The sequence below is a fragment of the Bicyclus anynana genome, chromosome 15, assembly GCF_947172395.1.
Source record: "Bicyclus anynana chromosome 15, ilBicAnyn1.1, whole genome shotgun sequence".
NCBI lineage: Eukaryota > Metazoa > Arthropoda > Insecta > Lepidoptera > Nymphalidae > Bicyclus > Bicyclus anynana.
The window spans coordinates 6,640,170-6,664,417 of record NC_069097.1 but is presented as its reverse complement, the minus strand read 5'-3'; the positions used below and the strand labels follow the sequence as shown (position 1 = coordinate 6,664,417).

General features: G+C 36.6%; 1 protein-coding gene across 3 annotated transcripts in view; it reads left to right on the top strand.

The window, feature by feature from the left end:
- The window catches only part of LOC112052439 (collagen alpha-1(XVII) chain-like), an 86,533-nt gene that overhangs the window by 20,609 nt on the left and 41,676 nt on the right, over positions 1 to 24,248 (top strand). For 2 of the 3 annotated variants that reach the window (XM_052885731.1, XM_052885730.1), the window contains exons 2-5: positions 10,384 to 10,928; positions 19,878 to 19,926; positions 20,650 to 20,678; positions 23,379 to 23,516. In XM_052885731.1, the coding sequence (XP_052741691.1) occupies positions 10,740 to 10,928; positions 19,878 to 19,926; positions 20,650 to 20,678; positions 23,379 to 23,516 (405 nt within the window). In that variant the 5' untranslated portion in view covers positions 10,384 to 10,739. The remainder of the gene's footprint in view (positions 1 to 10,383; positions 10,929 to 19,877; positions 19,927 to 20,649; positions 20,679 to 23,378; positions 23,517 to 24,248) is intronic. The other variant, XM_024091516.2, reaches the window with a different exon arrangement.

Sequence of the window (24,248 nt, the reverse complement as noted above, 5' to 3'; positions counted from 1 at the left end):
TTTTGACATTGTTCTTGTAATAGACATTGCTTTATTAATAGTTATTTACTTTTGTAAACAGCTATCTATATCTATATTAATATAATAAAGCTGAAGAGTTTGTTTGTTTGTTTGTTTGTTTGTTTGATTGAACGCGCTAATCTCAGGAACTACTGGTCCGATTTGAAAAATTCTTTCAGTGTTAGATAGCCCATTTATCGAGGAAGGCTATAGGCTATGTATTATCCTGGTATTCCCACGGGAACGGGAACCACGCGGGTGAAGCCGCGCGGCATCAGCTAGTTGTTACATAAATGCGAAAGATTTCAATTCATTACGATATCACGAAAACCGCTTGACGTACAAAGTTGAAAATTGGCAGGGAGGTAGTTCGTAGGTAGAAGACGTCCACTAAGAACGGATTTTGCGACAGGGCCGGATTAAGGAAATCTAAGGCGGACGAAGTCATGGGCATTCGCTAGTCGGATATAAAGAAAGAAAAATATTTTTATTTGGTCATTAAAAACTTAAAACTAAGCTTTCATATTATTTCTACGGCCGCGTGGCGCAGTGGGTAGTGACCCTGCTTTCTGCATCCACGGTCGTGGATTCGATTCCCACAACTGGAAAATATTTGTGTGATGAGCATGGGTGTTTTCCAGTGTCTGTGTGTATTTATACATTATATAAGTATTTATATGTAGTATATAAATGTATATGAATATTATAATATCAACTATCTTAGTACCCATAACACAAGCTACTGTGTATGCTTACTTTGGGGCTAGATAGTGATGTGTATTGTTTAAGTATATTTATTTATTTATTTATTATTTCTGAATAAATAGAAAAAGAGAAGCGCACTGATCAAATAAAGGACTCCCACTCAGCGTAATGCTGCAGCTAGCTGCAGCGCTGGTTTTCAGGGGAAACCTTTTAAAAGGGTGACATCACGGGGCAAACAACAGTTATTCAAAATAAACAATAACAAAAAATGACTTAAAACAAAGAATGACGTCAATAAAGAACGAAATAAATATACTACAACGGAACTTATTTATGTCTCCTTATGACCCGGTTTCATTAATTCGCTCAAGTCCTAATAAATACAAAATCGCTACATCACTACCTTCACTAATAAAGTTGCCTGCCTACTTAAAAAGCGCCTAATCACTGTATGTGCAATTAATAACGCCAGCCACAGCCTTTGAGTATTCAGATACATACTTTACCGCACAGCCCACTCAATATGAGTAAAATAATGTGTAGTAAGTATTAGTAAGGTTATAAGTACACTAGCTAACGCCGCGCGGTTTCACCCGCGTGGTTCCCGTTTCCGTAGGAATGTGGAGATAATATAATAGCATAAAGCCTTCCTCGATAAATAGGCTACCTAACACTGTAAGAATTTTTTTAATCGGACCAGTAGTTCCTGGAATTAGCGCGTCCAAACAAACACTTAATCTTTATAATATTAACTAGCCGACGCCGCGCGGTTTCATCCGCGTGGTTCCTGTTCCCGAAGAAATATGGGGATAATTTAAGTATATAGACTTTCTCAATAAATGGGCTATCTAACACTGAAAGAATTTTTCAAATCGGACCAGTAGTTCCTGAGATTAGCGTGTTCAATCATACAAACAAACAAACTCTTCAGCTTTATAATATTAATATATATAGATATAGATTTGCTACATCTGCCTAATCTATATCTATACTTTCATACTAATATTATAAAAAGGTACCTAAAGTTTGAGGTGATGCAGGGGGTTCTAGATCTACTAAACTGATTTTGAAAATTTTCTTACCACTAGAAAGCCTAGTTATTTGTGAGTGTCATAGACTATTTTATTTTCTTACTAGCGTCTACGTTAGCAACTACGTCGCGTGCATCCGCTAGTAAGTGGAATTTAGTTTTCAAAAATCCCTCGGGAATCATAGATTTTTCCGGGATAAAAAGTAGCCCATGTGTTTTGTTTAGGTGATTCGGTTCAGTAGTTGCAGCGTGAAAGAGTAACAAACATTCATACCATCAAAATTTTTTTTTTTTTTCAAATTCAGTTTTTTGCAAAACTCGGGAAACCATAGATTTTTTCTAGACAAAGAATAGCCTATGTGTTAATCCAGAGTAAAATCACGTTTATAATATTAGTAGGAAGTAGGATTCTCATGGGAACGGGAACTACACGGGTGAAACCGCGGGGATTTTCCTAGTAAATTATAAAAATCGTATGTGGCCGAGATGACTACAATAACTTTGTATTGAATATATAAATATAAATTTCGATTTCAGAAATTTTATGAAAGAAATTATGTATGGCAAAGAACGTCGCCGGGTCACCCAGTAATTGATATTTCCCTTTCCTATCCAGATAAACGAAATGCATATGGTAGGAGCAGCAAATAGAGCAATGGAAGCTCAATAACTCTAAGAAGCTAGATTGAAATCCGAAAGGTCAAAGATTCAGCTTTCCAACAAAGAAACTATTTCACAATCGGTCTATTAAGTTTAGTTAGGATCTGATGCCACACACAGATATAAACAACTACATATTATGCAGACTTTTATCGACCCTCTTTTTTACCTCGGGAGTTACAAACTAAATACAGACGAGATTACAGATTATTACGCGGTATGGAATTTGCCATTCCAGCAGTGCTTGAATGGCGACCCCGCACTAGAAAGCGCAGTGTTGGTCGACCCCCCACACGGTGGATTGACGACATCAGGCGAGACACAGGGACTCGCTAGGTGCAGGCGGGTCAGGATCGTGATATTTGGAAGTCACTACAAAAGGCCTTTTTTGTACTTAAAGTTTGTCTATATAAGTTTTATGTGGCGCTTATTAAATAGAATGTAAGAATATCATGCCTATGTTAAAGAAAAAATAAAATAAATAAAGAATATATTGTACAACTATAAAATTATTACCCTAAATATTCGGGAAAAATTTAGGCTAAATAAAAGAAAATAAAGCGGAAACATCGCATTCCCGCGGGAAATCAGGCAATTGTTTGCGGACGCTACAGGCTACTACTGTGTACCTATATAATCCAAGGTTTTTTGAGTTTGTAAAACATATATTCGAAAATAGAGCATTTTTTTTTTAAATTCTTTACAAGTTAGCCCTTGACTACAATCTTACCCTAAGGTAAGTCATGATGCAATCTAAGATGGAAGTGGGCTAACTTGTTAGGAGGAGGATTAAAATCCACACTCCCTTCAGTTTCTACACGACATCGTAACGGAACGCTAAATAGCTTGGCGGTACGTCTTTGCCCGTAGGGTGGTAACTAGCTATGGCCGAAGCCATACTCATTTTTAAGATATTTTTAAAGTAATAAATTATTGCCAGTACAAAGAAGTAAGGTTCAGTATTTTCTCACATGAGCTTTGTCAAAAAACTCAATCGACTACTACTTAGAAAAAGTTTTATTCATCATCATCATCATCCCGTGCCTCGGAGAGCACGTTAAGCAGACCAACCAAAAGCCATTATTAATCATCATCATCATCATTATCAGCCAGTGGACGTCCACTGGCTGATAATGATGACATAGGCTTTTTGTAGGGACTTCCGAACATCACGATCCTAAGCCGCCTGCATCCAGCAAATCCCTGCGATTCGCTTGATGTCGTCAGTCCACCTGGTGAGGGATTGACAAACACTGCGCTTTCTACTTACTCATTTTTGTCATACTATCTTAATTTCGAAAAAGCTGAGTCACAGTTCCGCTAACGATGTTGTATGATACAAAAAATGTCTGTTCATCTTTAATAGTTAGTAGTTACTACTACCTCATTTGTATTTTGTGTTGATAACAGCAACAGTTCAAGTTTTATAACTAGTATACTGCTTGTTGTGAACTACTTTAGTTGTTCTAAACTGCTGCTATATCTAAAACAAAACCTAGATAATTCAATTTCTAACTTAGTACTGAATAACTTATGAACTAATTTATATAATATTATTATATATAATCGTATATTAGTTCTGCGGTATAAAGTATTTGTTTTAATCAATAAATTTTATATCTACATATGAAAAAAATCAAAATAAGTACGTTTTATAAAGTGAGTTTTCAAAATTTTTGCCTAGCTATTCTGTACCGATTTTAACGATGATTTTACATGTAGATAGAGGAAGTCATAATATGTCGCAGGAGTCCGCAAATGGATATATTAAAATATCTTATTACCATAACAACTTTTAGCAACCTAGGAAAATACGGGTAGATATAAAATTACGAACATTTTCTTGTTTATTCAACAACGTAGGTTGTTTGCTGTAAAGACAGGTTGGATAACATTTTAGACTAAACATACACGATTTATTTTCTCTAGAATATCATGTAAAAGTTTCAGTCAGCCTTGCCTTATCGAATTTTTATTAGAATTAAATTCAAAAAACCTTAATTTTTTGACTTAAATCTAAATGAAACCTACTAATCTTTGCCTACAGCAAAATTCCTGTCCTTGCATGCAAATTGTTTTCAATAAAATGAAAATATTATTGAAAATATTTTGAATAATATGAATATAATATAAAAATTATTTTCAATAATATTATGCATATTATTGAAAATAATTTCCATGCAAGGCTACAGTCATTATGCTGTAGGCAAAGATAATAGGTTTCATTTAGATTAAGTAAAATAATGCAGGTTTTTTGAATTTTCCTTTTCTTGTTTATTTCCTTGTCTTTTTTTGTACCAATAAGTATTAGTACACTAAGATGTAATATAATTTATTTTTATATTTGAATTGGTTATTACCCTTCAACCAACTCAAATATAAAGATATATTATAAAATTTCGTTAAATTTACCCTAATGTGGTAATTACGCATTTTCGTTGACAATGGAACAATTTAGGGTACCTATCATGGAACTGTTCCAAAAATGGAATTGGGAGGTCAGCCATAGGAACCCCAAAACTAAACAAAATAAACCCATTGATTTTGTCTTTGAAATCATCTCAGTTTCCAACCCAATGAAATACTCGTACTAGCTAATTTAATATAATATAAATAATATTAATGTCATCTGGAAATATCTTCATTAGATATTTCCATTCATTCAGCTTTTCATAATAATATCTGGGTTATCAAGTTCCGTATTGAAAAGGCTACGTGTCACCCGTCCCGCGACCCCTCCCACCCGCTCCACTTCTGTCATACAATCACGTTTACTACATACATAGTACCTACAAGACCCGAGAGCCGTCCTTCATTTTTTTTTTATCTCGTAAGATGATACATTCAACAAAGAGTATTTATTTATTTTGGTAAATGTATAAATAAAAAAAAACCTTTTAATAAGTACCTGTTACCTATGACAGGTAAAATGTAATATGTACTTTTACCTCCTATAGGCCTCTTACATCTGAGCTGTGATAGCCCAGTGGATATGACCTCTGCTTCCGATTCCGGAGGGTGTGGGTTCGAATCCGGTCCGGGGCATGCACCTCCAACTTTTCAGTTGTGTGCATTTTAAGAAATTAAATATCACGTGTCTCAATCGGTGAAGGAAAACATCGTGAGGAAACCTGCATACAAGAGAATTATCTCAATTCTCTGCGTGTGTGAAGTCTGCCAATCCGCATTGGGCCAGCGTGGTGGACTATTGGCCTAAACCCTCTCATTCTGAGAGGAGACTCGAGCTCATTCGGCTCAGCCGAATATGGGTTGATGACGACGAGGCCTCTTACATCGATTTCCAAAAACAACGGTCTCGTGCAGCAAGCATCAAATAGCTCCCTGCAACCCGCTTGATGTCCTCAGACCAGCACTGCGCTTTCCGGTGCAGGGTCGCCATTCCAGCACCCCCAACGTCCATCGGCTCTATGTATTAAAAGTTAATTAGATACAAACACTTTCATCCAATAAACAGCCAGTGATGGTCATCTTATTTTGGGATATTATGAAATCTTATATTGGGAGAAGTATTACACGTGCTAAAGACCACGACTTCGATAATGATAATGATGACATCAAGTCATCATTGTCAACCCATATTCGGCTCACTGCAGAGCTCGAGTCTCCTCTCAGAATGAAAAGGGTTAGGCCAATAGTCCACCACGCTGGCCCAATGCGGATTGGCAGACTTCTCAGGTATGCAGGTTTCCTTCACCGTTTGAGACACGTGATATTTAATTTCTTAAAATGCACACAACTGAAAAGTTGGAGGTGCATGTCCCGGACCCGCTCCGGAATCGGAGGTAGAGGTCGTTTCCACTGGGCTATTACGGTAACTATATCAAGTGCGCAGCGACAAAGAAGTCTTGCAACCTAGATATCATGCCAGAATGCTGTGGTTCTAAGCCGCACTGTACGAGGCAGTTAAAATAAATTCTATTAAATATAGTTTTATATGAAGTTATAAAATTTCTTCTACCCCAGAACACATGAACAACAGAGCGTGATGCAGTTTCCCACTTAGCCACTGAGTCGAAAGCTAAAAGTGCACCGTTCAGTACTTACAAGCACTCGTACGTTTGCGGACTGCATATTTACAGTAGACGTGTGGTAATAAGCTTTATACTTGACGGATAGGTTAACTTGTTCAGCTTCCTAATTAAAATGTATATATATTATAAAAAACTGCTTCAAGATTTTTAATAAGTATAATATATTCATGCTCGGCTGGGCTGCATTCGGGAAACTTCGCGTCATCTTTTCGTCTGAAATTCCTCAGTGCCTGAAGACAAAAGTCTTCGAACAGTGCGTGTTGCCAGTGATGACCTATAGTTCCGAAACTTGGTCGCTAACTCATAAGAAGGCTCAGAATCACACAGCGGGCGATGGAACGAGCTATGTTAGGAGTATCTCTGCGTGATCGAATCATAAATGAGGAGATCCGCAGAAGTACCAAAGTCACCGACATAGCTCAACGAGTTGCGAAGCTGAAGTGGCAATGAGAGCCGATAGACGTTGGGGTCCCAAAGTGCTGGAATGGCGACCCCGCACTAGTAAGCGCAGTGTTGGTCGAACAACCACCCGGTGGACTGACGACATCAAGCGAGTCGCAGGGATTCGCTGGCTGCAGGTGGCTCAGTATCGTGATGTTTGGAAGTCCCTACAAAAGGAATATGTCCTGCAGTGGACGTCCATCGGCTGATATGATAATAATGATGATGATGATTCATGTATTTGGCCACGATCCCTCCTTAGACCGGGTTCTCACTACGCTGGACCGGGAGATTTGGATGTAAGTCCAATGGTTTCCTACAATATTGATATCATCGGTCCACCCTAGGTGTGATAAGCATGGGTGTTTTTCAGTGTTTGGGTATGTTTTTACATTATATAAGTGTTTATTATGTAGTATATAAAATGTACATGATGAAATTAGCTAGGTGTGTATTATTCAACTATATATATATATATATATATTTATTTATTATAATTTGTAATATACCCTGAACCGATAGAAACAAGTCCCATACTTTATCTCCAAACTTTACTTAGCATTCGATGCATACATCTTAAGAAATAGCATTCCACTTGATAGACAGTTTGTACGATCAAATCTAACTCAGGCGATCGGTCGCTTCGATAGGAAACTAAATTATTGGCTCAGTGTTGACCGGATAGACCCTTCTCCGGGATCTTCGTAATATATTCTAACCCTAGTAAGGCAGACTAGTGATACAGAAAGTTTCTCATTCTTTAGTTTTTTTTATAGAATAGTTCAATGAACTCGAACATTAACTTGGGGTTAATTGTGACATTAAACTGTCTTCTTGGTTTTGTGGTGGTGGTTGGTTAGACCTTTGTTATTGCTAATCTATACTAATTTATAAGGCTGAAGAGTTTGTTCGTTTGTTTGATTGATTGAACGCGCTAATCTCAGGAACTACATGTCCGATTTGAAAAACTGTTCCAGTTAAATAGCCCATTTATCAAGGAAGTCTATTGACTACATATTAACCCCGTATTCCTACGGGAACAGGAACCACGCGGTTGAAATCGCGCGACGTCAGCTAGTCATAAATAACTAATAATAGGATCAAAGTCACAGTGGACAATGGAGAGAGTTATGCTTGGAGTTTATCTGCGTTATCGAATTGCAAAAGAAGATATCCGCAGAATAACCAAAATCACTGATGTAACTCAGCGATTCGCGAAGGAAGTGGCAATAAGCAGGCCATATCGTTCCGAAAACCCGATAGACGTTGGGGTCCCAAGGTGCTAGAAGCGCTACCCCCCCACTAGGTGGACGTTGGGGTCCCAAGGTCCCAATGGCTACCCACCCATAGATGGACCGAGGACATCAAGTGGGTTGCAAAGAGCCGCTGGATGCTGGCGGTTTCGTTGTGATTGGAAGTCCATGCAAGAATCCAATGTCCAGTAGAGGACGTCCATCGGTTGTTAATGGTGATAATGATGAAGTTAATAATGACAAAGTTTTGGTCGGTCTGCTTAACGTGCTCTCCGAAGCACGGGGAATATCATTTTCTAATTCAAAACTGAAAAATATTCGTAAAGAAGTAAAGCCTATATACAATATATATTATAACCTCAATAGCTAAACGGTCGGTCTCCTCACCGAGGGGTGGTGGTTCGATCCCCGCCCCGTTGGTCTATTGTCGTACCCACTCCTAATACAGTCTTTCCCGACTAGTTGGAGAGGAATGGGAATATTAGTCTTATTAAAAAAGATATGGCGAATATTCTTTATTTATTTTAAAGCATTTATCAAAGAAATTTGATTTTTCATGATTATTATGATTTGTAGATCAAGTATACAATATCTGTATTGATTAGGAATTAAATAGTTTCACAACATAGATAACAGTGAACTAAAAACTTTATCGTACTAAATTGATATGTTTTCGAACAGCTTTTTCTAGATAGACTTTTAACATTTCACAAAATTTTCAGGCTTTTGCGCTGCATGTGGTTTTAAACCCGACATTCTATTGAATGTTTGACTATCACTAAGCCCGCCTCTCTAACATGCGAAAAGTGTTTGCGAAAATACTTCAGTATTTTAACAGGATATTTTGAAAATGTGAAGGTGTATGTCGTATGAAAGAGACAAATTTTACTGGGATATACGGTCGAATTGAAAAAACTCCTCCTTTTTTTGAAGTCGCTTAATAAAAATGAGAAAAATGGGTTTTTTAAGAGGTTTTGATGAGGAACATAAAGTTACGTTCGAATTAGGATTTCCATGCATGGTAACCCTATAGTAGGTCATAATTCTCTGTCGTCGTCGTTGTTATCAACCCATATTCGGCTCACTGCTGAGCTCGAGTCTCCTCTCAGAATAAGAGGGGTTAGGCCTTAGTCCACTAGTCCCAATGCGGATTGGCAGACTTTACACACGCAGATAATTAAGTAAATTCTCAGGTATGCAGCTTTCCTCGCGAGTTTTTCCTTCACCGTTTAAGACACGTGATATTTAATTTCTTAAAATGCACACCGGATTCGAACCCCCACCCCCTCCTGAATCGGAGGCAGAGGTCATATCCACTGGGCTATCACGGCATAATAGTTCAACATACGACATAATTCTCTGTGCATTTACCTATACCTACCACGGAATCCTATACATTTGTCAGTATTGATGACGGTATTATCACGCCAACGTTTGTTGTTGTCCATTCCGGACGCTAAATTATCATACTAATGGTACGCGTCCACATATCCGCATCGTAAGTATCGGAGGCATCACATCAAATGGATCGGAGTATTCTCTAAATAGAAAATTCATATATAACTGATCATACTCACCATAATCATCATCATTATCATATCAGCCGATGGACGTCCACTGCAGGACATAGGCCTTTTGTAGGGTCTTCCAAACATCACGATACTGAGCCACCTGCATCCAGCGAATCCCTGCGACTCGCTTGATGTCGTCAGTCCACCTGGTGGGGGGGTCGGCCAACACTGCGCTTACTAGTGCGGGGTCGCCATTCCAGCACTTTGGGACCCCAAAGTACATCGGCTCGGCATCGGTGATCACACTGATCACACGATTCTACCCTAAAATTAAAAATCCGTTCAATGCAATGCGTCCGATACTTACGATTCGGAAATGTGGACGCCTATCCTACTCCAAATAATAATGTGTACTGGCTGGCAAGATTTATAAAACACTAATTAATCCACAATGAGTAAAATGAAATTACAGAATTTAAAACACACGACGTAACATTCTCTTCACCCATCCAGGGTTATAAGTATGTTTCCATTCTTGTAGTGAAATTCCTCAGAGATATATTTGCGTTATGTTTTCCCTTATCTTCTGAATCTCTGGATGTTACGTAACACGGTTAACGGATAAGTCCGGTTTGACCGGATTTTCTTAGCTTACACAAGATTCAGTCAATATTTATGAAATCGGTGTATTTTGTTTATTTATAGACAACATTATACTTACTTTTATCCAGGTTGAAGGGACTTTAATTTGATACAGAAATAAAAAGCTTGTAATTGTTATTTTATTTAAAAGGCAGTATATGACGAATTATTTAGTGATCACAATTAATAAATCAAATAGGAGATACCAAGAAACAAATTTAGAGTGCAATTAAAAAACAAATAAACTGTTTAAACCGAATTTTTATAGTGATCGGTATATACGAACTATGTAAACAGTCCCTTATGTTTTATTTATACGAACGAGACTGTCCTTTGAGGGCTGTTTTTCTGACGAGACATTTAAACCTTTGGTCCAAAAGATAAAATGGTGTCAGTGATGTGTAAAAGATAAACGATGTGCAGAAAAAGATAAGTGCTCGGCAAAATGGCGATGGTGATATCTCAGACGACAAAAGCAGCGATCGGTGGTCTCTTGGCGTTGATGATACTCGGTGCTGTGCTGGTGGTTGGGGCTGCCTTCGGGTGGTTTGACCCTAAGAGGGAAGATGAAGATACACCAGCGAAGATCAGCGCGAGGCTACAAGGAAGGACGTCGTACGTCACACATAGAGCTGTAAGTGTATTTTTTTTCACTTAAAAACTATCCCATTGTTTTAAAACTTTTAATATGGCGAAGCAAAAATTTTATATAAAACATAACCCTTATTTTTTTTTATTAATTTCTTAAATAAATAAAAAATACTAAATAATAGTCTACCTTTTAAGAAAGATGGGATAAAAACATAAAAGACCAAATATTTGAGCACTGATCCATTGCTGAAAACAATAGCTTAATACTTTACTTAATTATTCATTCATGCTTTTACCCTATTTCTTTGTTTTATTACAGTTTTTAATAACAGCTGTATAAAAGCGTTTTATACTAATGAAAATAGTGTTTTAAAAATATATAAATAGTCTTTATTACCTACGCATAAAATATTAGCCCTTTTTGAAATTGTTATTGGAGTAGCTTTACAACCGCTTTGTTGGCTTTTTATGTCGTTAATACAGAAATAAAAAGGTCTAAGAATAACAATAAACATTTGAAGAATTAATGATTTTAAACTTATTTCGTGCTTGTTTAATATGAATGTTATTTAAACGGTACATACCACGATAAAAAAATGAGATTTTTAATGTCGATATTTCGACCAGCATGGATCGTGGTCACGACGGGACTGAGGTTGCGAGATGAGAAGTGAAGTCAGCTGTTAGGGGCAGAATCGATCTACCTATTACTATTCTTGTTCTTTTTCTTTTTTCAACAACCTCGCGTTTTTGACTGTTTAGGCAAACAACACTCACGACATCGCTTTTGTTATTATGCGTATCGCGGCGCCTTCTTGGTTTGCACAATTCTACCACCCGGTGGTGAGTGTGGTTTGCCTAAACAGCCAAAAATGAAATATCGACATTAAAAATCTCGTCTTTTTATCGTGGTATGTACCCGTTTAAATAACTAAAATAAAAGGCTTTTTTATTATTATTTAAAAATGGTACTTTTAAACAAGGAAAAGTTCACATGCAAACGTTAACATATCAGAATACGTCAATACTAAGTACGGGCGGGCAAGCCAAACAACAATAACTATGGGATGACATTTTAGAATGCGACACACTGCGGCTCGACGCGGCAGCTATGTGCGCTCACCATAAAACAACAAATCATATTTTTTTAGGTTATGACACTTTAGTCCTGAAAGTGTGACATAAAACTTGTACCAGTTTTAACTTTATTTCTCACAGACCTTGACGCATACATTAACTTTATTGAAACTTTTTATTGTTCACTGGGAATATGACTTGAAATATTCAAAGCTTCACAGTTCAATTTGTGCTTGTATGTTAAAACAAAAAGCAGCTAAAGTAAAGTTTAATTAATCTGAGATAAATTTTCGTATATATTATCATCAATATCAGGCAAGTAAGTACAAAATAAATCGTTGTTATTAGTAAGTTTCAGCCTTTATTTTGAGTACCAGAAGTAGCAATACGTGACTCCTTAAAAGATAAGATATAAAGAGTTTAGACCCACCTTGCTTCTTTGATGCGGTATATTTTTTGTATCATCATCACACGCACGAGTCTCCTCTCACAATGAGAGGCTTTAGTCTACCAAATGCGAATTGGCAGACTTCACACACGTAGAGAATTAAGATTTTTTTATACATAATTTTTGGTAAGTATACCTATAAAAAAAATTGGATCAATTTATTATTAACAATAAAATAAGATCATTCATTTTTGCTATTTGGATAAAGTGAAAAAAAAGGAAAAGTTCGTAAATATTATATCACGTTGTGCGAAAATATTCTGTAATTATTAGATACAGTTAAACTATTCGAGTTTACTGGGAATGGAATGACAAACACGGTATTAGTACAAACATATGTTTAAATGATCAGAATCTGTGTTGATTTCACCGCATAGCATATTTTGTACTGCGGTTACAGTGTTAGAATATTGTACCATATTGGGATTTCGTCACCGAGACCGACGCAAACAGCTTTGTATGGAAATGTATGAAAAGCGTCTAGCGTCGAGGTCGCTCAACTGAAATACTCTCCGTCCGGGAATCCTATAATACAAAGTAGTGTGCATTGGTTTCCAGTCGTTAGAGTAATCTGCCTACCCACCATAGAAAGATTTCTTGTAGTTTACGTAATAATAGTCATCTACTACATGTACCCTATTTAGTATTGTGGATGCCATCCTCTAGCATATTTGTTACATACTGGTACAGACTTACAAAATCAACTTTGTTAATTTTGAACATGTGTAACAGTATTAGTCAAATTTATTTTTATGTAGTAACTCCACTCTAGGTTCTGAAGGCTGAATCTAGTGAGAAGAGCAAACAAGAAACTCAAATCAGTTTATTTTTTTAAAAGAGACACCATTAATCCTAATTTCAATTTCATCGCAAGATTATCTCTGGTCAGAAAAATATACCGAACTTGACTGATCCACTACCGTGCACCCAGAAAGGTGAGTTTAACAAAATGTGTACCTATAAGTATAGAAAAACAATGGTTAGGCTATGCTAACAACTATTACCGATTTTTTGTGCTCAGAAAATCTCATTTCATGAATATTTTATCACTAAGTGACAGTTTGACAAATGGTTTCGAAAACACATTCGTGACCGAAATCGTTAAGCTCGTTTTGATAATAGTCAAACATTAAATAAGTCTAGTATGGGCGTATTGTAGAAATATTTACCTGTTCGTCAAAATTGTAGTGCGATACGAACCGGTAATTTTGGGTTATTTGATATTTTGTACTTAGTATTATTGTTAGATGAGTACCTACTAGAAGACGGCTGTGACCCAGTGCATAAAATTTTGTTTTTAACATATCCCGCAAGAATCGTTGATTTTTCTGGAAAGAAGTAGCCATTTGTAACTGTATCAAAATTCATCAAAATCGGTTCAGTGATTTAGGCGTGATTAGGTAACAGGCAGTCGGATTGATGTATTTATAATTCTATCTGGTACAGAAATATTGAAAAAGTAAAATAATTAGAAAACAATTCAGCTTAAGTTTAGAAATACTCCAGTTTAAAAATTGAGAAAATTTTCTATTGCCATTGATATAATCATTAACAATATTATTGGTATTTTCAGCGAAAAATTAAGAATCGATGCAGATTTTTTTAAATTGTTTAGGTACCAGATTATAATTTAATTCACAAAAATTTCTACAACGTACCTACGTTTCACTCTAAAACCGGAGGACATGAAACCCACAGATGTTGTTACAACTTTTTATTCCAGAAAAAAAATGGCGTTGAAAGTTTCCGGATCTGTCCGATCGCCGTACGGATGTTTCTAACGGATTATACAAGCCACAGTAGCTCCAGTGTTCAGAGTCGGACTCAAAACCAAGATGAATTGATTTGATTCCTGCCTGTTGACATATTGATATACCCACTATTAATAATACGGGAATATGATATATCGACATACCCACTCCTAACCATAGAGGAATATGACATAATGAACCAAATGACATATTTTCATAGTAATTCTTAACAACAGGGGAATATGACATATTGACATACCCACTCTCAATCATAGGGGAATATGACATATTAACATATCCACTCATAACAATAGGGGAATATGACTTATTGACATACCTACTCTCAACCATAGGGGAGTATGACATATTGACACACCCACTCCTATTAATAGGGGAATATGACATATTGACATACCGACTCTTGACCATAGGGGAATATGACCAATTAACATACCCACTCCCTATAATAGGGGAATATGACTTATTGACATACCCACTCCAAACAATAGGGGTATATGACATATTGACCTACCCACTCCTGACCATAGGGGAATATTGGCCATACTTAAAACACAAACTAAATTTATTAAGCGTCGTATCAATGGCAAAACATACTATCTTAATATGTATAGGTAAATGTAACGTCACATAATCGTGCTTTTTCTTTCTTTCCTATTTCATAATATACTTCTTCATGAATTCTGATGCCACCAATAATGGAAAAGGACATATCAGGGTATACGTTCTTAAAATAATTTCTGTTTCGCAAACTGGCTATCAAGGTATTCAATCTTTTATTGTCGGTGTGAATGACCTCTTTATAGAATAGGCTAACAGAACATTCCATAGTGTTCCATTTTTTGTATTAGTTCGAGGTAATAGTTCGTTTTCACAGCTGTCCGAAAGATCAATACTGATTTTTGAAGCCCTTAAAGCATCGATCTTCTATTAAAAACTCAAATGCACACTCAATGAGTGCCAAACACAACTTCTTGGCACTCAATTCAAGTAGTCGCATTTGCGAATTCAACCTTAAACTCAATACTTGAGGCTGAATTTGCTCTGAATTTGATATTTATTGAATATTGGACTATATTTAAAGGCCTTTAGATATAATAAAAGGTGAAACATAAGTACATTATTAATAACTAGCCGAAACTCCGTGGTTTTACACACGTAGTTCTCGTTCCCGTGAGAATACGGGGATAAAATAGCGTATGACATACACAAATAATGTGACTTTTTAGTGGCAATAGAATATTCGAAATGGATTCAGTAGTTCCAAAGATTACTCCCTAAAATACCAAGAACTTTACCTCTTTATTATAATACTAGCAGCCGTCACGCGGTTTTACCAGTGTAGTTACTTTTGCCGCAGGGATACAGGGATAAAATATAGCCTATAGCACTCATGGATAGTGTAGCTTCCCAATAGTGAAGAAAATTTTCATTTCAGTAGTTTGGGAACCTATTCAATGTAAACAAGCAATCACATCTTTCCTCTTTATAATGTTAGTATAGACTAGTATAGATTAAGCCCAGAGAGAACACCACCAACCGATTTTGAAATGTTGTATTAATATTAACTATAATGGCCTTTATTTTTTTTTTATTATTTTTTTTTTAAACCACCAGTTAAGCCATTTCCGAAACACATCAAAATTTACTCTATAACAATACCCCACACGATGGGATAGACGACTAAAAATAAATTCATCCCCATTTTATATGTAGTGAAGGTACCCTAAAAAATATTTTTCAAGATTTTATTTTACGACTTTATTGACATTTTCAATGTTCATACTCAAGCTAAATTACAGCTTTCTAGTAGTAATAGTCTCTGCGCTAAACCGCGGACAGACGGACGGACGGACGGACAGACAGACGGACATGGCGAAACTATAAGGGTTCTTTGTGGACTACTGAACCCTAAAAAGGGACAAGACATTATAAAGGAAAACAAATTTCGTGAACAGAGAATAAGTAATAATATTTCCCTTACAAAAATAATGGTAATACATGATGAAACTCTCTGAAAAATGTTCCAAACGTTTCATAAAAATGTTAATGAGCATAAATATTTCATACGCAAAAAGACTTCGCACCGTGTTCTCCGTCTCGTTTATCTAATACGGAAGTGTGGTTGAGAGAAAGGGATGGTGAGATAAAGGGTTGTTCCGACGCATCAAAACCGCAAAACCCCGGTTAATTGACAGGTAGTCAACGTTTCAGGGCGATATTAAAATTTAACGCGATGATAACCCGGATGTAAATCTCCTTTGACATTAATCCGAGATGCAAATACCGTGTTTTGATTAATCGTGACGTAGGCAATGTGGAGTGTATTAATTTAACAAATTAACCAGTGCTGTATTGCTTAATGTTATTTGGAATTGCGTAACCAATTAACGTTCAAGGTGATTTTAACATTGTCGGCGTATATTTTAATTTTATTAAATTGATTGCATTTTTTTCTGAGATAGAATACCACAGAGCAGGAGTCAGCAACATTTTGATTCAAGGAGCCGAAAATTCCCAGTAGGTAACGTAATTTCAGAGGTTTTTAAAACGTTTATTTTATTTAAATTTTTCGGAACATTTGAGTGCCAAGAAACCTGTGGTCAGGGTTCTAGAGTGAGGCTTTTCGGTTGGTGGGAGGCTTCGGCCGTGGCTAGTTACCACCCAACCGGCAAAGACGTACCGCCAAGCGATACGATGCCGTGTAGAAACCGAAAGGGATGTGGATTTTCATCCTCCTCCTAACGAGTTAGCCCGCTTCCATCTTAGACTATATCCGACCTTTGAATCGAATCCATCAGTTTCGCGAAAGATTCCTAAGGTGTTGGTCGCTATAAGATCATTGACAAAATGATAATTGACTCAACATTCTACATTGAAGTATTCTCGTGAACAAATCCCAAGTATTTTGATACCTTTTTACATCATCATTTACAACCTTTCTCGTTGTACGAAAAGAGGCGCAAATATCCTCAGTTCGGAGTTGGAAAGCTGGTGGTGATATACCTCTGTTCTACAGAGAGATATCGGTCATTAACATTCTGTAACGATCTATCATCGGAGTGATCTAGTGTCACTCCGATGATAGTACTGATTCATTCTACGATGTAGTGATTCATTATTTGAATAGTACACTGAGATACATAATAACCCTGCAGAACGACGTGATCCGAAGTCACAAAGGCTGACCACTGAAGTAACGCACTTAGAGTAAAATTAAAAAAATTAAAAAAAAAAAAGTACTTTGATTTTCTTTTCAGTTTTAACCAGATTATCGTCATGTTGAACAGAACTGTCGACAATTATTGCACGGTGCACTGACCGATCGACTAGCACTATAGCAGGTCTATTGGCAACAATATACTTGTCAGTGATAATCGTTCGGTCCCAGTAGAGCAATGCATTGCTATTTTCAAGACCTGACGCTGGGTCATACCTATAGCAGGCATCTCAGAATCGATAAGCCCAAACTAAAGAGCAAGCTGTTGGTGAACTATCTTGATTATATCAATGCAAGTATTCGCAAGATGAGAACACCTGGACATAATATGCCTTGTGGGACCCCTAGGACGAAGACACGCTCGACAGATGTCTAGATCTTTAATAATATGTTTTTTTTAGTTTCTCGTCCATTATAATTTCGTCCATAATTGCACAAATAAGACTCTCGGTTTCGGCTAATAATCATTGTTATTAAAAAAATATCTATATAATTATAAGTGATATTGAGATCCTTTTACGTTTGTTTGTTTTGTCAAAGGCGATAGATTACGAAAAACTAATTAATAATGCAAGACAAATTCCGTCCAACTTATCTTTGTCCATAAAACAAATTGTTCACGTAAAATTTACTGTTCCTTGACACGAGAATCCGTCATTAGGTCACTATCCATGATAATTCGATGATGGCCGGACACACGATTATGATTTATTATTTAATAATTTGTTCGTAATGTTCCATTGATGATAAATACACTGACATAAAGTGTGGATATGTAGAAAATATTTAGTGTTTATAATAGTTATAACTCGTGCGCATTCTCTTGACACCTGGCTACCAAACACAGAAGAAACATCATTCGAGCCAGGTGTCATTTTAATCCGCATGAGGTGCATGTATTTTTATTTTTAAACTAGCGGACCCCTGCGACTTTTTTCTTTTTTCACAAATCCCGCGGGAAGCATAGATTTTCTCGGGATGAAAGTTAGCCTATGTATTAATCCAGAGTAAAATCTATTTCCATTCCAAATTTTAGCCAAATCGCATTTATAGCCGCAGCGTAAAAGAGGAACAAACATACTTACACACTTTCACACTTACACACAAAATTTCGCCTTTATAATATTAGTGTGATGTGATACGTTGTGTAAAATTTTGAACTCTTGATCATCATTATCAGCCGACAGAAGTCCACTATTGGAATGTTCAACAATGGATGACCTATTGTAAAGACTTCCAAACACTTAGGTCTTTAGCCAACTGTATCTATTGTCTTCCTGATGTTTTCAGTAATTCAGTCCAACTAGTTTTTGCGATCGCTGCATGAGGGTTCAATATACGTTAAGACCTCAACGTCCATTGGATCTTTGATCTGGGTACCCCGCTACTAATAACAATGAGTGGTGATGAGCCTAACAATTCTTCGCCATTCCTATCGTACTGGGGCTCTTCTGAAAAATTGTGGAGTTTCCGTAGCGTTTTGAATGGAGATATCGGTCATTGATGACTATTCTTTGTATCTACTACAAGTCTTTAAACGTATGTGTTTTCTCGGCTTATGGAAATTATATCTAAAGAATATGAGAGAAGAAACTGGGATGATAGAAGAAAGTGTATTGATGCAGTGTTTTGTTGTGCTCCAAGCCGAACTGGTGTGTTTGAACAAAGACACTTAATTCAGGTTTCATTATGTTATCAATGGTTATGTAAATCTGAATTTAATTTTCGCCATTTACCTATATAGAATTCTACATTTTTGAAAAGCATATCGCCATGGAGGTTTGAATGTTAGTATATAGATATGAAGAAGACGATGTTGATTAGTAGGTATATTTATTATTTCACTGATTGTAACAATTGTAAAAGGATATAAAATAAAAGGTTAACAAATAGATGAAGCAGTGTGGAATGATGAAGTGGTAAAGATGTAATGGATGGGCGAAACAATATATCCACGCATGCGCGGTCGAGGGAATTCTAAATATGAAATGAATCTGGAAAGTGAATGTAGATGGCCTAACCTAAAGTGGGCGAACGAAAGAGTTCGTTCGCCACAAGCAGAACAATACAATCATATTAATTCTACATAAGTACGTACGACATATTGTCCTTTTAAGTAGGTTAAACCTCGAAAAGTAGGCGAACCAACTGAGTTAAGTCGAACAACGTCGAAACTTCGTAAGATTGTTTCGTCCAAAATTTCTCTGTTATAGGTGGAAGGAAGACATCAAACGATTCGTTACTGGTAGATTAAGGCGAAGTTATACAAGGAGAATTTCTCGAATGCGAGCAACAGTTTCCAGGCAACAATCTCCTTGCCATATACTCCTTGTGTGACTGAACCTTAAAGTTAACTTCAAGCAAAACACATTTGGGTTAGTTATGAAACTTTACTTACCTGAATGAGCTAAGGGCATTATCTAGAATACAAAAAATACAGCTTTTTGTCTTTGTTCAAACAAATTATATCTTTTCCAGGTAAATCCGGATGAGAACAGGCTACCAGTCGTATCACATTCATCACCATGTAAGTAGAACATAATTTTATGTTTATACTAGTAGATGCCGCGTGGTTCCTTCATCGATAAATGGGCTATCTAACACTGAAAGAATTTTTCAAATCGGACTAGTAGTTCCTGAGATTAGCGCGTTAAATCAAACAAACAAATAAACAAATAAACAAACTCTTCAGCTTTAGTTTCCTCTAAACCAGCAACTACACTGATAGCCCACATAGGATTTCAATGCAGATGTAGCTTTAAAACATCCCTCATATAGGAGAAAACTTAGGTTTGAAGAAAAGGGAAAAGGGTTTGAGCCCGGCAGAGGACTCGAAACTTCGTGAACTGAAAACACATCTTTTCTTCTTTAACAACCCATATTGGGCTCACTATTGAGCACGAGTCTCCTCTCAGAATAAGACGGGTTAGTCTACCACGCTGGCCCAATGGGCAGACTTCACACACGTAGAGAATAATCAAGAATATTCACTTAATAAGTTTCCTCACGATGTTTTTCCTTCACCGTTTGAGACACGTGATATTTAATTTCTTAGAATGCACTTAGCTGCAAAATTTGGAGGTGCATGCCCCGGACCGGATTCAAACCTACGCCTGCCGAATCGAAGGCAAAGGTCATATCCACTGGGCTATCACGGCTTTAAGAGTATATACCAATGTGAAATGCTCATTAATGACGCTAATAGTACATTGGACTGAAGATATTATCTATAAACATAATTATTTTACAGATACACACAAAGGAGAAAAGGATAATTCAGTAAGTAAGATAATAAACATTTTATTTATAAGCGGTAACCAAAAACGGTTTTAATGTCTGTTTATAATTTTATTTGCTCATTTGGCTTATAAATTTATCCCACTAGGAGCTGGATATGGTTTTATTATTGTATGAGATACAGAACACATTAAATCTCTCGGCTTACTTACACGGTTGTACATAATATATAAGATCAGAACATTCCCTTAAAATACCTTTCTCTTGGAAAGGGGACTTGCTTGTGAACAGTTTTTTTTATTATTTACAAGTTAGCCCTTGACTACAATCTCACTTGGTAAGTAATGATGCAATCTAAGATGGAAGCGGGCTAACTTGTTAAGAGAAGGATGAAAATCTACACCCATTTGGGGTTTTACACGACATCGTACCGGAACGCTAAATCACTTTGCGGTACGTCTTTACCGGTAGGGTGGTAACTAGCCTCAGCTGATTCCTCCCACCAGCCAGACCTGGACTACTTAAGAAAACCTCAATCGGCCCAGCTGGGGCCTCTCTATCTAATCGAACCTAGGACTTATGTCTTGTAAAAACACCGCGCATGCCATTGCGCTACGGAGGCCGCCAAATTACAATCTCACTTGATGGTAAGTAATGATGCAATCTAAGATGAAACTTGTTAAGAGGAGGGTGAAAATCCACACCCATTTGGGGTTTTACACGACATCGTACCGGAACGCAAAATCGCTTGACGGTACGTCTTTACCGGTAGGGTGGTAACTTGCCTTGACTGAACCAGCCAGATCTGGACCAATTAATAAAACCTCAATCGGCCCAGCTGGAGATAGAACCCAGATCTCCATAATGTAAAAACACCGCGCATACTATTGCTCTACGGAGGCCGTCAAAACATACACATTTGGTTTTGCCTTATAATTTAGTGATGGGAAAAACAAAAGTAATCGATTACGTAAACATGCTTGAAACATGAGCCACTTTATTATGCGTAGGTAATATAAAGTGGCTCATCTATAAAGAGAGACTAAAGCATACCGCCGTATCAGCCGTATCAATGATACGGGGTCTCCGCACTACAGGGGCCCTTTACGTGTGAAAGCAAAAATTAGTAAAATGTAGATCCAAAGGCGGCCAAAAGTTGGAAATAGTGAGCATAATAGGTTAAGCATTTTTGTTCCCTGATTGAGAAATCTTGACCCTTCATTTAGGCACCCACTATTTTTGATACACGGCCTCCAAGGCACGCTACGCCACTGCTAGAGTGTTCAAATTTATTTGCCAAAACATACTGGAACTATAAAGAGAAAAGCACCAACGTCTGACTGGTATTTCACGATGAGTGCCTATTTATATTTCGGTTTATGAATATTTTGGTACATACCAGTTTTTTTCTTATTTGTAAGATATTTTAATTAATATATTTAAGTTTATTTTTACTGTTGAACATAAAATATTTGTATAAAAAATATTATTTGTGTCATATTGGCTGAAAAGATTTTCCAATTACACTTGACAGAAGATACACTTGTGTCAATTGAAACAATATTCGAGCTATAATAGGCAATTAATACTACCAAGTTATTCAATTCAATCAGAACAGAAATACGTCTGTGGAGATCAAATTACTTTAATATATATATACAATCAACGTTCGAGATAGTGATTCGTCTTAAATTACACTAAATTTAAGAAATTAAATGAAAATTTGCGAGATAATGTGACCACATTATCACACATAGCTGAAAAGGAGCCGGATATATGCTTTCCGAATCGAAGGCATATATCCACTGGGCTGTTACGGTTCTAGTATGTATGTCTAGTATTTCAATGCTTTGGTAAACAGAAAATGCATATAAAAGCCTGAAACTTTCTAGTACGTTGAAGGAAAATTGAGTTTTACAGCCTTTAACAGTCTCGGAACTTTTTAACGAACTAATTAAATAAGCGGTTTCAAGCAATTATCTTATTAAAACATCTTGGGAGTTATAATTTAATTTGCTTTCTTTTTATTTTATGAATACTAGTGCTTAAGTTGTTTCTACATTTCTAGGTATAGTACACTCGTATTAATGCTAATAAAAATATATTTTCGTTTTCATAAAATATTATCAAAATAAGAATCTGTCATGAAACAAATTTTTATGATTATGCCTGACTTTGCACTGTATTATTAAACATACTCTTCTTAGTTATTTTTCTAATATTGTTTATCCTAATTCTTAAGAAAATTCTATTTCGATAGTAAATTTTACTTTTCACGCCAAATGCTGATTAAGATGCTATGGACGATAGCTTTCGATGACTAGTTCTAAACTTAAAGTTTAGAACTAGTCATCGAAAGTAAAGCAGTCAAATTTCGAGCTAGCTAAATTGTTAAAAATACTAATAAGAATTTCTACTAATATAGTTCAACAAGAAGTTTCCTATAATCTAATTAGTAAGATGATAGACCAAGACCACACCGACGCCGGTCAAACATAATAAAATGGTCACTAAAATCCGTTATCAGAGGGCCTAGTTCAGTAGCAGTTCAATACTGTTACTATCGCGTCAACGTAAACGCAAATTTGTATGGAATTGAAACAGCGCCATCTAGTGGCACTACTGCACAACTGTTTCAATTCCATATAAATTCGCGTTTACGTTATCGCGATAGTAACAGTATGAAAACATTGAAAACTCGCACTAAGCACACTGTTAATTATTTTCCTTTCTTTTGAATAGGTAACCATGTCAAGCCAATGTCAGTGCAGTGTCAACGACATCTCGCTAATGCTGGAAGTAATGCCAGAGCTGACGGGGCCTCCCGGACCCCAGGGTCCAACTGGTACTGACGGAACTACTGGTGCACCTGGTAAAACGGTAAGTTTTTAAAATCAAAGAAAATATCAACTTCAAATCATCCACGTGGAGTGGTGCAAAGAATACTGGTTGCATTTTCGCGATGGACAGTCAGGCTTATTTGAAATTAGCCTGTTCTCTAGTCACCAGTCGAGGCAACTAGCCGCTGTGATGTAATAATTTGGAGATTTTTTTTGGCACTGAAAGAAAAAGAAAAGAAAATTTCTTCCTTGCCACAAATCACAATTATTTCAGAATAATACCCTGCGATATGTGGCTTAACCTTGAAAAAGTTCCCAGCTCAGCATGTTGCTTTAAGCGCTCCATTAGCAAAGAGCATACAGCTTGCAGCGCCGATTTTCGTCTGGGACTTCAATCTTCAATGGTCTCCACGGAAAAAGCATCAAATATGTAACTCTCGGTCAGAGCGGCTTACTTGTGCCACTTAACAGTTTCAGCTTTTTCTGAATTCCTAATTCACTACATAAAATTCATCAACACAATAAGACAGAAAAAGGGCAAAACGCTGAAAGAGAGATAAAAAGCTGAATTTTGCATAAGCCTTTGTTTTGCCATTCTAAAGGTTGGATCAAAAGTCTTTTAATAGAACTCCTTGCCCACGTCGTTAGATAATAAAGGTCACGAAAACAGCCTTTCTGCAAATGATCTGATTTCAAAGCGTTTTAAAAATCTTGGAAATTTTTAAACTTGAAGATCGGGAAATATCTTGTGTTTCTTTTTGTATCACTTACC